General features: G+C 41.2%; 1 protein-coding gene across 3 annotated transcripts in view; it reads right to left on the minus strand.

The window, feature by feature from the left end:
* Window positions 1–12,004, minus strand: part of LOC135204034 (uncharacterized) — a 137,973-nt gene that overhangs the window by 51,953 nt on the left and 74,016 nt on the right. For all 3 annotated transcript variants that reach the window (XR_010312080.1, XM_064233976.1, XM_064233975.1), the window contains exon 6: window positions 6,472–6,714. Coding sequence is in view for 2 of the 3 variants with exons in the window: in XM_064233976.1 (XP_064090046.1) it covers window positions 6,472–6,714 (243 nt within the window). In the remaining variant the exon portion in view is untranslated. The remainder of the gene's footprint in view (window positions 1–6,471; window positions 6,715–12,004) is intronic.

Genomic DNA, 12,004 nt, shown 5'->3' on the forward strand with positions numbered 1-12,004 from the left:
TTCCATATTAAATTTTATATTATAATATGTATACTATATTTTCTATTATTTCAAAATTTAACGTTATGAATTCTATATTTTTCTTTGTGCAAAAGTGTCCATCTGGATTTTTATCACTACAGTACTTACAATGCTAAAAGTTTCCTCCTACTATATTACCTATTTCTTTTGGATCACATATTCTTTTTCCATCTTTTATTACGGCATGTCTAGTTGGTTTAACATGGGTACCATTTATTTTCCAGGATTTTTCCCATATTTTTTTGTATGGGAGTATTATTAGAGAGATCTGATACATATTCCCTCCACGAAATTATTCTCCCTTGAATGTCTTCACTACAACTCGAGTTGCACTTAAGAAGCTGAGACGAGGAGGTGACTACTTCCAGTGGAACAATATCAAATGGAAGCAAGGAACATGTAGGACTTTGAAGGCTAACGGGCAAGAGGAAGCTCTGAAGTCCTTAGCTTTTACAGATAAGAAGGCAACATGTTCTCTTGGATCTGAGTGTGCTATTCCAACTATAAGCAAATGTAGGATGGACACAATGTACCGGACAAAAGAAGAGGCGGACACTTGTCAATAGTCAGAGATAAACACTACTTTGATGCTCATAGCTTTCACTGAAGTTGGAAAAGTTTCCTTGATATGCCTCAGAGAGAAAATCCATTCAATATGATGGGTAAGCCCCTTTAGTTCTCTTCTTTTTCATAGCCAAGAATGTACGTCAATCCTAAGGGAAAAAGCATGGGTTCAGGGCTTCAGGGCTGAGATGGTTTTTAGTTTTGGTTAAAAATACAATAGAAAAAGAGCAAAGAAAACTTATTCTAAACAATGGCTTGGATCTCATAAATATGTTTTAGCTTAAGCCAGATGCTATCATGATTAGGTGCTAGTGATTTAACATTTGAGTAAGTATAGTTTGATATCCCTTACTGATGGAGTCTGAATAATTGTATCACATCTGATTTTCATTCTGACAAGCTTCCCAACCACGTGAAGCTCGTCTGGGCGAAAACAAACGGCCTTTGGAAGAATCCAAAGAACAGAGGATGTCTTGAGATGTCTTCCATTGCCAATTGGCTTTAGGAGCCAGTCGTCTAAATAAACACGTTGATACCCATGAGATCGAGCCATTTTGCTAGGGGGCGAGAACATGAGTAAATACTTGAGGAGCTGTAGAGAGGCTGAAGCATAGAGCCTGAAGCAAAAAACTCTGCCCTGGAACACAAACCTCAGATACTTCCTGGAGTCTGGATGTACTAGGATATGGAAGTATACATTCTGCATATTGATGGTCACCATTCAATCTCCTTGGTGAATGGCTGACAGGACTGACTGGTTTGTTTTTAGCCTGAGCTTTGTTGTCTGAACAAAGAAATTAAGCGCTCTGGCATCCAGGATAGGTCTCAATCTCCTGATGACTTTGGGACAACAAACAGACAGTTGTAGAAGCCTTCTGTGGTTATATATTTGACCACCTCTATAGCTCTCTTCCTGAGTAAGGAAGAGACCTCTTCTGACAGGGTTGAAAACCTCTCCGAGCCTATCAAGTGGGCTGTCAAGTTGATGGGCAAGGATATTAAAAGGAGGTTTCTCCCTGAATGGGATCAAATAGCCCTCTTTGAGGACTTTCAATAGCCAAAGCTCTACAGTCCTGGCTTCTCATTTGCCCCAAAAATGGAGAAGTCTGGCTCCCACAGGTACAGGGATGACAGAATCCTTATTTAAAAGAGGAGGGTTTTGTAGATGACTTCTTAACAGGTTGGACTGACTGCAGGTTTATGCGTGGGCCTGGGCTGAAACTTAGCTCTGCCACTTCAAAAGGGCTCCTGCTGAAGCAAGGAGAATGTTTTTGCACCCAGTCCTTCTGACAAAAAGTTCTCCAGAAGGATGTTGCAGTTTTCAATTTTCTTGGTTAAGGCCTCCCCAGTCCAATCCAAAAAATTAAGATCTCATATACCTTAAAAATGTCTTGAAACAAAACTGTCAAGTTCTGAAGATGTGAACATCATCTTGGCAGAGTTAAACGCTGGCCTAAGCATTGAGTAAATCAGACTGGAGAAGTCCCCCTGGGAGGAGGCAGGAACTCCCAAAGAAGGAGCTTCCCCAGTGGTATACGACAGATACCTCCTTTGTGACACAAGAAGGAAGGGCAGAAAAAACGTCCTTGCCAAGACCCCTCTTTTCCCCTAGCTAACCATCAATAATGGATAAGGCTTTCCATGATGAGGAAAGAACCATCTTAGACAACCTGGAAAACTCTGCAGGCTGTCTCATCATATAGGCTGAACCAGGTGACATTGGGGCCACTGGAGAGAAAAAGGTTGGATAGCAGAACAGGAACTATTTCAAAAGAGATGAGTAAGCCGAAGTAGTTTGCTCCTGTTTGATGGCTTTTTCATCAGATGAAATGGAGGAAGAAGCTAGGTCTGGAGGATCTTGTGTCACTGCAGGAGGCTTCTGTAGGAGACCTAAAATACTATCCAAATAGCATTGGATAGGTTTTCAAAGAAGGATCCATAACAGCAGGGGTGTACAAACCTGCCAAGCCAATCTGAAGAGGCGGTGTTTGGCACCCGGAGTGTGGCGCTGAACACTTGACTACTGGCGCCAAGCAGACACGAGGACACAAAGACGGGTGGATTGCCGGATACAGGTGAACTTTCAGACACAGGTGAACATTCGGGACACTGGGCGCTCATACACTGGACACTTGGACACTGGATACTCGGACAATGGGCATCTGGAAACTGGCCGCTTGGACACTGGGCGCTTGAACACTGGGTGCTCGGACACTTGACATACAGAAACTGGCCGTTTGGATACTGGGCACTCGGACAGCTTCTTAGAGGAGGAAGTCCCCTTTGGCACCAAATACTGGCACTCTGCCACCAAAGGCTTATCAGAAACACAGACTGGGACTATCCCAGAAACTGCAGGAGAGAAGCAGACTGTGCTCTTGTTCCCTGGGCAGCTTATGGGGAAGCAGAGAAACATACTCAGCAGAAGACATATGCCTTTTCAGCAGCCTGGATGCACTCAAAAAGCACCAATTACGGCCCTTGTCCGCATTGGAGTCCGAGTAACTGGGCGACAATGCATGTACATCCACATGGACACCTTTCCAGCAGGTGTCAACCGAGTCCTGGGATTTACAGACAACAGGCTCAGTTGAAGAAGCAACTACCCATGGGCAAACCACATCAAAAACCCTTCCAACTCTGCTTTGCCTTCTCCCAGGATAAGGGGAATTTGACAGGGACCTTGCTCTACGAGCATCAGTGGGTAAATTAGCAATATCCAATTTTGGAGAAGAAACCTGGCTAGTGTAACACTAGTTTTGGCTCTAGCAGCTGCCTTTCTCTGCCTGTCTCTCTGAAGTTTGTCAAGGTGAGCTTGCAAAACTTTATATTTCCGCTGATCCCAATCTTTACATTTGTCACATTTTAGATTGAAAGAACAAATCATCCCTTTGCAATGACAATACGTGGTGTGCGAGTCTCATTTCACTGCAGCCTTTGTTACAATACCGGATACTAGTTAAACTAGAGTCAGACATAATTAACTAATAATCAGTTGTTGACTGGCAGAAATGAATTGAGCTCTTTAGCTATGTTGTACCTCACCTTCTTTGAATGTGGGCATGGCTAGTTACTTACACAAAAACAAAAGTGTACTGCGAATTTCAAATTATGAGCTGCTGCCAATAGTTAGAAGTTGATAGCTATGTAACTATGCACTTGGTAAATACTTATATAAAACTGATCCAGATCAGCAGCAAAAAATCAAATTAAACAAAGCTTTGTCCACCGGTCTTCTCACAACAAAGGCAGAAACAAACAGTTCACCCTGAAATGAAGAGGTCAACAGACAGTATAACTAGGTGATCTAGATAAAATTTGTTGTGTTTATACTTGCCACCCTCCTGCTGGCATGGGAATGTATTGCTATCATAATAGAAAGGTAAGACTTTTAAAAAATATTGCTTTGCTTCCTGGTAGTCCCCACTGCCAGTGCTTGTTTGTCATGTCTAAAACTCTACTCTGATCTCCCTCAGAGAGTAATATAGCCCTCAGCTTTTGAGTTTGCATTCACTACATCTTCAGCACTTGTAATACGAGTTTATAGACTGACCAAGTCAAATACTTAGCAGGTATGAGATGCCACTTTAACTTTGCCTCTTCCTACCACAAGAACAGTTCTCAAGAACACTGTACCATGACATGTTTTCTCTTTGTCCAGTAGTGACAGTTGTCAAGCGATTCACTTTTTTTTTTTTTTTTTTTTTTTTTACCCATGTCCACTGATTTTACTGTTTACACCAATTATGGGCCCCTATAATTCACAAAGTATTAGCATCCCAGTTAGGAATCTGGTATTTAAATCCTGTTCTTCAATTTATTAGATTGACAAAAATTTCTTTTCAGGTCAATCATCCAAATAACAGAGCTGTCAACTACTTTAATTGCCTTTCCACCTACGTAGACATTCAGTTATTTAAGGCAATACTGTACTGTAGTGTTGGCTGTCTTACACAAAACAGCTCACAATTTATCTAAATAATATCTCATGATTAAGGTGTAAAATGAATGGCTTATGCTACGATTTTCTGGTTTTCTCTCTTAAAATGGGAATAGATTCTTCTAGCCTAAAGCAAATCTTTCCATAGAGTATGGTGGAAGAGGGAATTACAAGTCTTATCTCCTCTACTTATCCCTACTACTCCCTTTCAGTTCTAATAATTACGCTTTCTATTGTTATAGATTCAGGCCTTCTGCCATCGTATAAAATAAACCCTATTAATAACAATTCAACCAACTTAAGTATAACAGACTGTATTGGGTAGTTTTCTGCTAAAGTGGACAGGAAATACCTGCCTGCATTTGTTCTCCCTGTCAAATTACTTCTATTAGCTGCCACTCCCTTAAGCCTTACTTGCCTCCTCTTGTTTTAGACTTTGTACTGAGGCAGAATTCCTCTACAGTATTTCAGACCACACCACCAATGACTAGATTAAACTGGGTCACCAACCCAGTTCACATGACCTGAGAGAGGTCAGACAATCGCCTGAGAACGAAGAGCTGGGCAGACGTTGGGGAAGCGCTAAGGAGACAACATCTCCCTCAGAGAGGAGAGCTACTAGCCTTGGGAGACGGGCCCCTTTGCCTACGACGATACCATGCACTTAGATTCTATTGCAGTGAAAGCATCCATATGAAGGGCTAACTGGCAGTAAATCATAAGTCAAGAAGGTACGTGTTTGAAAAAGGGTAATTCTCTCAACTCTCCACCTTGACATTTTCCTTTCTTGAATATCTCTTACATCTGGCATTCACTGATTTACCGTCGCCTTGTGTCATTTGCAAAATTTAATAAGTTAATTCAAAAGGCTCTTTCAGCCTAGACTTGTCCATTCCATAAGATAGGCCTATGTATGTTTATTTTAATATTCAACAGAGCCTCTCTGTGCATTTCTTGAGAGGCTGTTGCATGTGCAATTATTACTGGGTTTCAATGTCCTGTTTCCAGTTTGCAAATTAACTATCTCGGATGTGGAGCCTATGTCCACAAATCCAACTCTGTTGCCAACTTGGAATATCCTTCTTTTATAAATCATCTGCAATTGAATTATTTTCTCCTTGTTATTTAGATGTACTAGTACACGTTTCCCCAATTAAGAGCCCCTTTGTAAATTAATTTTACTTAATATTTAATCTGTTCTTTGTGTAAATAAATCCTTAAAATTGTATCATCTGGGTCTCACTGGCAACCTTTCTGCTCCATTCCCCCTAACCAAACTAGTGGCGAGCCAATTAATAACAAGGCAAAAGAGCACTGTATATTTTATTTCTTTCCCCAGCTCATAACTTGTAACACTATTCTAACAGAACTGTCTCCAATTTTTGTTATGTACAGTATATGGTTGTACTCTTTGAACTGAGAGGCAGGTCTAAGGCTATAGTTTGAATTAACGCAATATTAAATTTATGTATTTTTAAGATTATGTTAATTCAAATTCTTGGGTATGTAATTATAACCAATTACAAGCAGTCCCCAGTTATTGGTGGGGGTGTCATTCCCGGGGGTGTGCCGATAAGCAAAAACTGCCATTAACCGAAACTCTGCAATTTATGGCACCACAATGGCGCCGAGAACCGGTTATGGTTATTGGCGCCATAAGCACCCTTATGACGCCTCTGTTAGGTATGTTATGGCCCCATAAATCACTGATTTTTATGGCTCTAGATATGCACCACGAAACTGGATCACCGAGAACAGGGGACTGCCTGTACTATCATGAGTTGGTTACAATGTCTGAAACATGAAATGTCTGAAACATAAAATAAAAAAAAATTCAGTTAACAAACTAAAAGCTAATGCAAAGCAAATCATACTTCCCATGCTTCTTAAAATTTGTTCCAAAGAAAAATAAAAGTTAATTTATTCACTGCAAAAACTAGACCTACCTGTTGAAAATCATAGTTGTGTTTGTCAGTATGGAAAAATGGAAACATATTGGGGTGAGTGAGAGCAGCTGTCGGTAAAAGTGAAACACTCAGCAAAGGCCAAGTCAAGACACCTCCATTTTTCAAAACAACATTGCTCCACTCTTCTATCTTATCTGAAGTAACTCCTGATTCATGAGTGTCGACCAACAGTCTTACAGATGCATCCAACCATAAGACTGCTCCTGTCCGAACTAATAATTCCTGTTAAATAAATCAAGTGGTCACTAATTTTCATTTGACAATTCTTAATGAATTAACAAAATACAGTACATTCAGATTAAAACAAATTGTTATATCACACTCATTTTTCTGTTACAGGAAAAAGACAGCACACAGACTTGTAAACTAACAGTAAGTACCAAACATATTTCAATGATTATTTAAATTCAATCCTACCTCATACAAAAAGAGAGAATGTTACATAATACGCACTGCAGGAAGTAACCAAGTCCCTGTCACCCCCTAAGAGTCTCACTGACTGCAAATGTACTAAACTTTCCAGGGCAAAAACTGAAATTCCACTAGGTACCCAAATTACACTTAATTTTTCAAGCCCTCTCCCTCCTAAAATGATATTTTTATAATAAAATAAGATTTTATTCATGCTTATAAAGTAATTACATAGCTAAGAACTTCTAAGTACTAGTAGCTAAAATTTGAAATTCGCAGTAGTGATTCTTTTGTTTCGGTGTATGTCTGTACCCCCACCCACTACAGGGGGAATAGGGAAACAGTGTCGCAAACTAGCTCAATTTATTTATGCCTTATCATATGTGAAAGGGGAGGGTGGTGGGCTGCCATTCTGTAATTACTTAGTAGGTAGTATAAATAAAACCTTATTTTACTATAAAAATATTTTTATTTAAGTAATTTACCAAGTAATTACATAGCTGATTCCTACATTGCTAGGAGATGGGATTCATGGATGAAAATAGACAAAATCTGCTGGCATTAACGTAATGCTTGTTGTTTCCTTACCTGTTAAGAGAGCTATTAGCAGTCAGTACCGCCTCTGGCGCAGGTCATCTCAACTAGTAGAGGCGTGGTGTCAGACCAAAGGTCACCTACTACATAGTGGGGACTTACAGCAAGGAATTCACCAGGTGCAAAATAAAGCACAGATAATGCCCCTGCCCTGGGTGCAGTACCATTAACAACACAAAGCCATATATAAAAAACTACCTACACCGAATATTAAAAACCACCACTACCAACAATCTGGAAGGTATCTAGTACCAAGTGTCCCCAGACTCCCCAGGACCCAACAATAGATTCAAAGCGAAGAATATAGTTAGTGAATGACAAACTTTCTAAACAATAGGATAATTTTCTAGTGTCTAGCTGGGTCCGGTTTAATCGCAGATGAAAAGCAAGGATCTTGTGAGATCTGGCAACGCATGCGCATATCGGGTGAAAACCAGTTAAGGACCACGCACCCACACCACAGTGTTCAGTCTTTTTCTTAACCCTGGGTGAGAGTTGCAGTTGCCCTCTCTCTGCCTTTTACCCAGTTCATTGCCCATTTTCACCATGCCAGCCACTGCAAACGGACCCAAGGTACTCAGTCATTAAACCAGTTTCAATATCATGTAAGTACTATTGGTTTGCGAGAACCGACTTACATTTCCCATATGTGGATTGGATGATAGAAGATAATAAAAGGTTATACCTGAAGGACAGAAATGTAGCCACTGCTCTAATCTGACATGCCTTTACTTTAAGGACAGGTAAAACCTCTTCTTGCAATTGTGAATGAGCTTCACGAATAAGATCTCGAGAAAGAGACGAGGCCTCGAGGGGGTTCCTCACCAAACACCATAGGTTATTGGAGGCCCCTGTAATATCTTTGGTCCAATGAAGATAAAAACTTGAGTGCCCTCATGGGGAAAAGAGACTCTCCTCTTCATCTGGACCTACTAATTCAGACAGATTCTTAATATTTTAAGACCTGGGTCAAGGTATAGAAGGATATTTTTCCACTGGGAAATCCCAGTGGAGGACACCAGGGCATCGCCACTGGAGAACTCAACCCTTTAATCCTTTTATTTAGGGCTTGCAGCTTCCTTACATTTCTGGCTGAGGTCAGAGCTATCAAGAAAAGGGTTTTCCTGGTTTGACTTTTCAATGAACAAGAAGACATAGGTTTGAAAGGAGGACTAGACAGCGATTTCAGGACTACGTCCAGATTCCAGGAGACTTGCTGCATTTCCTCACGTTTGGTTGTGTCGAAGGACTTAACCAAGTCTGTCAAGTCTTGGTTAGATGACAGTCTAGGCCTCTAAGTTGGAATACAGAAGCTAATATGGCTCTGTATCCTTTAATAGTGGAGGAAGACAGTCCTCTTGACTTCCTCAGACATAAAAGAAAATAGGCAATCTCCATTAAAGATGCTCAAGAAAAAGAGAGACTATTTCTTCTGCACCATGATCTGAAAATGGCCCATTTATTGTGATGAGTGGCGCCTACATTTAGAAATTGCTTCTGCAGCTGACTTTGAAAAGCCTTTTACTCTGAGGAGTCAGATGACAGAATGAACCCTGTCACAACCAGGGTAGACAAACCTTGATGGTACCTCATTATGTGTGGTTGTTTAAGCAGTTTTCATCTTTGTGGGAGTAACTTGGGAAAATCTGGTAACAGAATGATGAGGTCTGGCAATCATTCCCTGAGGGGTCAGAATGGCGTAATGAGGATCATCGCAACGTTTCTGTGGGTCTGGAACTTCTTGAGCTCTTCTTTGATCATTCCCAAGGGAGGAAATGCATAAAATTCCTTGTCGGAGCACTGTGTCCACTGCCCATGCCACTGGATCTGGAACTGGAGAGCAAGAGAAGAGCTGATGATTCTTTGCAGTAGCGAACAGGTCCATCATCATTCTTCCCCACAACTTCCAGAGGTCCAGGCAGACTGCTGGATGCAAAGTCCACTCCGTAGGAATGATTTGATTGGAAAAGCTAAGTTGGGTCTGCTAAGACATTCAATCTCCCTTGAATATATGAGGCGTCCAGCGCTAAAACCCACACTCACCACATTTTAAAAAAATAGATAAAAAAGACCTTTAAATTTGTAAATTTAAAAAGGCCATAACTTTTATTTTTCAAGATATTTTCTTCAGGTTTGAATTTTTGGAATGTTAAGGACCCCAAAAATATGATGTTATATATGAAAAAAAATTAGACTGCACAATTTGATTGACTGATTGATTGTATGATTGATTGTAAAATTGATGAGCAAAATTAATGCTGAAGTTTACAAAAGTACAGATTATATAATTGAAAATTGAACCATATTCTCATCATCAAAATATACACACTCACTCACACCATTCGAAAGAGGAAACGAAGGGGATTCCAGATGTACGATAAAATACATTTCTCAAATTTGTGGCGAGTATGGGTTTTAGCACTGGACACCTCAATTATCTTGTTACCAACTTTGTTCAGTTCTCCTCAGCCCACAGATCTTTCACTGACTCTCAAAGAGAGGAGTGGGTTCCCCCTTGTTTGGATATGTATGTGAGGACTGTTGTGTTGTCTGAGTGAATGGCTACTGTTCTGTTTCAGACTTCCCCTGCAAATGCTTGTAGTCCCAGGGTTATGGCCTTCAATTCTTTTAGATTGATGTGCCAGGACTTCTGCTGCTTTGTCCACAATCTGGAGATTTCTCTATTCCCTATCAGCGCTCCCAACCTATGTTGGATGCGTCTGCATAGTAAACTGAGGTCTGGGTTCAGATGAGAGAAGAGAGAGAGAGAAGAAGAGAGAGAGACAGAGGAGATTGGAGAAGAAGAGAGAAGGAAGAAGAGAAGGAAGAGAGACCTAGCCTGTTAGTAGTGTTTCTTCTGATCTCCACCATAGATGTTCTTTGATTCCTTACGGAATCTGGAGAACGAAGTAGTCAGAAAACTCCTTCCTGTTCTATTTCACCCAAAAAACTGGAACATTCTTAAGTACAACCTACCTAAGGGGACAAATTACTGTATGGAGGTCAGTATGCTGAGGAGGCTCACCCAATCCCTGGCTGAGCAATCCGGGAGAGATAGGAACTTAGTCTACATTCTGAAGGCAAGACTCGATGGAAAAGCCTGAAAAAAAAAAAAAAAAGTCCAGTCACCCCCAAATAAACTATCAGTTGTGATGGGACTAGTTAGGACTTTTGACGACTGATCAGGAGACCTAACTCTTGAGCCAGTGTTAAGGTCTTCTGAAAGTCTTCCATGCAACATGACTGACTTTGAGCAAAGGAGCCAATCATCAAGATACATGGCTATTCTGACTCCCATCACATGAAGCCAGCCCGCTAGAGGGGTGAGAACATGTGTATACACCTGTGGCGCTGTGGAGAGGCCGAAACAGACGGCCCGAAACGGGAAAACTTGGCCCTTGGTGACAAATCGGAGATATTTCCTTGACTCGGGGTGAATGGGAACATGGATATATGCATCTTGCATATCGATTGAGACCATCCAGTCCCAGTGGTGAATGGCAGAGAGAATCAACCAATTTGTCTCCAATTGGAATTTTGTCTTTCTGATGAAGACATTCAGAGTGATTACATCCAACACTGGTCTCCAACTGCCTGATGCCTTTGGAACCACAAAAAGGCGGTTGTAAAAGCTTTCGGACTGAAGGTCCTGTACTCGTTCTATTGCCTCTTTCAGAAGAGCAGACACCTCTTCGGCCAGAGCGGAATACTTCTCTGAGCTGAGAGAGTGTGCAATCAATGCAATGGAACTCTTGATTAAGGGTGGCTCGACAAGAAAAGGAATATAGTAACCTGTCCTTAGGACCTCTATCACCCACTGTTCTGCTCCTCTCCTGCTCACTTCCTGCCAAAAAAGCTGAAGTCTGGCACCTACTGCTGCATGGCTCTGAACTACCCCACTTCTTACGGGTGGAGTTGGAGGACAACTTCTTTTCTGGGCTCAGCTCGTGTCGGCCTATGAAAGGATCCTTAATATCATTCTTTCTAGGTAAATTAATCTAAAATTACCAGAGAAAAAACAAAATTAAGAAAATGTCAGTAAACTGACTCGCTCACAATTCTAAAATTAAAAGAAGTGTCGGTATGGTAATAGGGGCGAGTGGGAACACTACCACGAGACAATCACCAATTTAGAACTTCCAATCAGAATCCCCCCAAGAGAGAGCTGATACCAACGGGCGATGCAGTCGCTACTACTACTACTAGAGGACGCCACGGACAGCAGCGCCCCTAGCGGACATCCTTAATTTTTAGCGCTAGCGTCAAGACGCATTTTTTCCTTGTGCTGTGCTAATTCCGGGATTTATCCTTTTCATCTAACATGGAACGCTCTGCTATTGCAACGGCTAAGTTAAGTAACTCATAAGTAATGTTTTACCACAATTTTATCTTCCGGGTACCAGTATTTTCCTCTTAATAGGTCATATACGGTTCCCCGGTTGTCTCGTGGTGGCGCCATGCTGCCTCGTTAAGAATTCCCGGTCCTCCATACTGGGACTTCTTATAC

This window comes from Macrobrachium nipponense, chromosome 44, assembly GCF_015104395.2.
Source record: "Macrobrachium nipponense isolate FS-2020 chromosome 44, ASM1510439v2, whole genome shotgun sequence".
In the NCBI taxonomy this organism is placed as follows: Eukaryota; Metazoa; Arthropoda; class Malacostraca; order Decapoda; family Palaemonidae; genus Macrobrachium; species Macrobrachium nipponense.